Below are 2,504 nucleotides of genomic sequence, written 5' to 3' on the forward strand. Positions count from 1 at the left end.
TTTAATGGAAGGGAAAAACCCTACATTATCTGATCCCTGTAAAACACCATCGGTGAATAAGCACCATACACACAATGAAAAACAACCTACCCTGAAATGTTTGCGTTTCATTATTCAGACTGACTTTTCAAACAGAGAGTCAAAGCAAAAAAACAAACCAGGCTTTCAGCGGATAAAGGGCGCGGAATTATGACTGACTCCGTATTATTCACTCTGCTCACACATCTGAAAAGTCACACGGGCTTTGCTCAGAGGTTTCTTCACCACCGCGTACAGGTAAGTCTCCTCCCTTTTTTCCATCATAACCGGTTACTTTCAGACCGGGAAGGACGATTACTCACCCCGTATCAGAACCTCAGGCTTCCCAGTGCAATGCGGGAAGGTTTTGACTGCAATCCTCCAACCTCTCTCTCATACAAAAATCACAGGATGATACTTTGGGGGGCAATTACTCTCAACTCTCTGTGATGTCATGAGTGCTGCCCTGATGTCACTCATCTGTTTGATTGTGCAGGATAAACAAGAGAGTACTGAAACTTTTTTTTTCTTCCTATCAGCATTAAATATCCCAGCCGTGAGACTGGCAGGTTGAGCGTTAATACACAGCTGGTGCAAACAGAAATGTGTGTCACCTGGTGACAATGAACTCTGGAAACAAGAGCGAGCAGACAAGCCTGAGCCGTGGACGCAGCACATTACCTGCATGCTTGTTGCGCCTGTGGCTGATCCGGGGAGCAGAGGACCCGTTTCCTCGCGGCAGGAACAGAGCTGCCCCTTTCACAGTGAGGAAGCTTTCGCTGATGCTGCAAGGGGAGAGACAAACAGTGAATAAGGAAAACTCTGTACTGTCTTTAAAAGGAGAAAAGCAATGAACAAGAGTGGTTCAAGGCATTGAATGCATGCTCTGATCTTTTCCAAGGGAGAGATTTAGACTGAATTATTTTGTTGGTAAAGAACTCCCCCCGGTCCATAAGTACTGCAAACATTCAAAGCATCACTGAGAACACCGTGAACAGAGAAACACCGAGAAGCAGAACATACGCCTGGTGCCACTCTGCCTTCAGAGGTGGAACCTGAGCAGGCAGAGGGGATTACCCTATGGCAATATTTGAAATTTGAAAGTCAAGATGAGAGATCCACATTTCTCAATGACGATTCATACAGCAAGCCCACGCATCTCTATAATTACGGATTCTGTTAACCCCGTGCTTTGTGGTTCAGACACAGCTGATGCCCTGCAGAAACAAATGTCTCCCTTCAGCAGTTAGCCAAAAGAAAATCAGTGTACATAACAGATTAAGAGACCATTAAACTGTCTATGAGTTGTATGATAAGTAACTCAGACTGATAAATTAAAAGCAAAACCGTAATGCTGTTGAATTCAGACATCACTTACTGCCTTGATTTTGTCCCTTCTTAAGACATACAAGGAGCAAGGTTTGTGGAAAGAGGCAATAAAGAGTTCTCGAGTTCTGCAGAACTGCTGACATTTTAAGCACAACTTCCAGTAGTTTTCTTAGAGATGCTGTGGCTCATGGAAAAAGCCAGACACACTACAGATTTTGCAATTAAGCCATCCTGTTGCATAGTTCAGGGTTCCTGCTTTTCTCAGAATTGATAAGATACTCATACAGGCTTTGAAGAAAGCCAGAAACAAATCCACAGTCAACAGGATGGATGATGACTATGATAAGACAGGATGGGAGAGTCCCTGGCATCGTGCACCCCAGCAGCTCCTTGCCTTGAAAAAGACGTTGGCTTGTTCTCTTCAGCTGAACAAGAGACTAGAAACTTCTTAGTTCCTTTCCCTGCCTAAACAAACACCAAAGCTAATTATTTATTCCCTTCCTTTAAGAGTCAAGGATTGGGAGTAGTAAAAAACCCCGCTATATGCTTGAAGAAATTCCACGTTACAAAACGCAGGTGAACACTGGAACGTGCCAGGACAGCGCCCTTCCCGGCTGCCGCTGCTCTGCAGAACAAGCAGAGGAACCACTGCCGGCAGCCCCTCTCCAGGGACACGGTCCAGCGGCTCCTCCAAAGCAGACACACACCTAAGCACGACTGAAGACATCATTATCATTGAGAAATCAAATGTGACCAAAAACCAGGAGACAGCACGGCACGCGCCTGTGATCTAGTTTCATGATTTGAGGTTGGCTGCTTTAGCAACAGGCTTTACCGACTGCACTCCCACAAACCCTAACCCTCAGCTTGTGTCAAGGTGGGATCTTCCCCTAACCCCAAGGACATTTCTGGGCACCTCTCCATTTTGCTGGTGGGGATATGAAAAAATCGATTTTTCTGAGCTCCAGCACAGCAGATGCACACACTCTGACCGTCTTTTCTAAGCCTGCAGCACATCCCAGTGCCATGCGCCGTCCGTCAGAACCTCAGCACTCCTCCTGACTGACAAAGTTTCTCCCAGGACTATTTTCTAAAATTAAACCAGATATCAAACATGCACTGGATGTTTCAATAAAATCACAGTTTCAAAAAGGCAA

General features: G+C 45.5%; 1 protein-coding gene across 1 annotated transcript in view; it reads right to left on the minus strand.

The window, feature by feature from the left end:
- Positions 1 to 803, minus strand: part of SSH2 (slingshot protein phosphatase 2) — a gene marked incomplete at its 5' end in the record, with an annotated part of 31,212 nt that extends 30,409 nt beyond the window's left edge. The window contains one exon of the mRNA XM_010084833.1: positions 700 to 803. Within this exon, the coding sequence (XP_010083135.1) occupies positions 700 to 803 (104 nt within the window). The remainder of the gene's footprint in view (positions 1 to 699) is intronic.
- Between the last annotated feature and the right edge of the window lie 1,701 nt (positions 804 to 2,504).

Source organism: Pterocles gutturalis, unplaced genomic scaffold (assembly GCF_000699245.1).
Source record: "Pterocles gutturalis isolate BGI_N339 unplaced genomic scaffold, ASM69924v1 scaffold15615, whole genome shotgun sequence".
Classification (NCBI taxonomy): Eukaryota; Metazoa; Chordata; class Aves; order Pterocliformes; family Pteroclidae; genus Pterocles; species Pterocles gutturalis.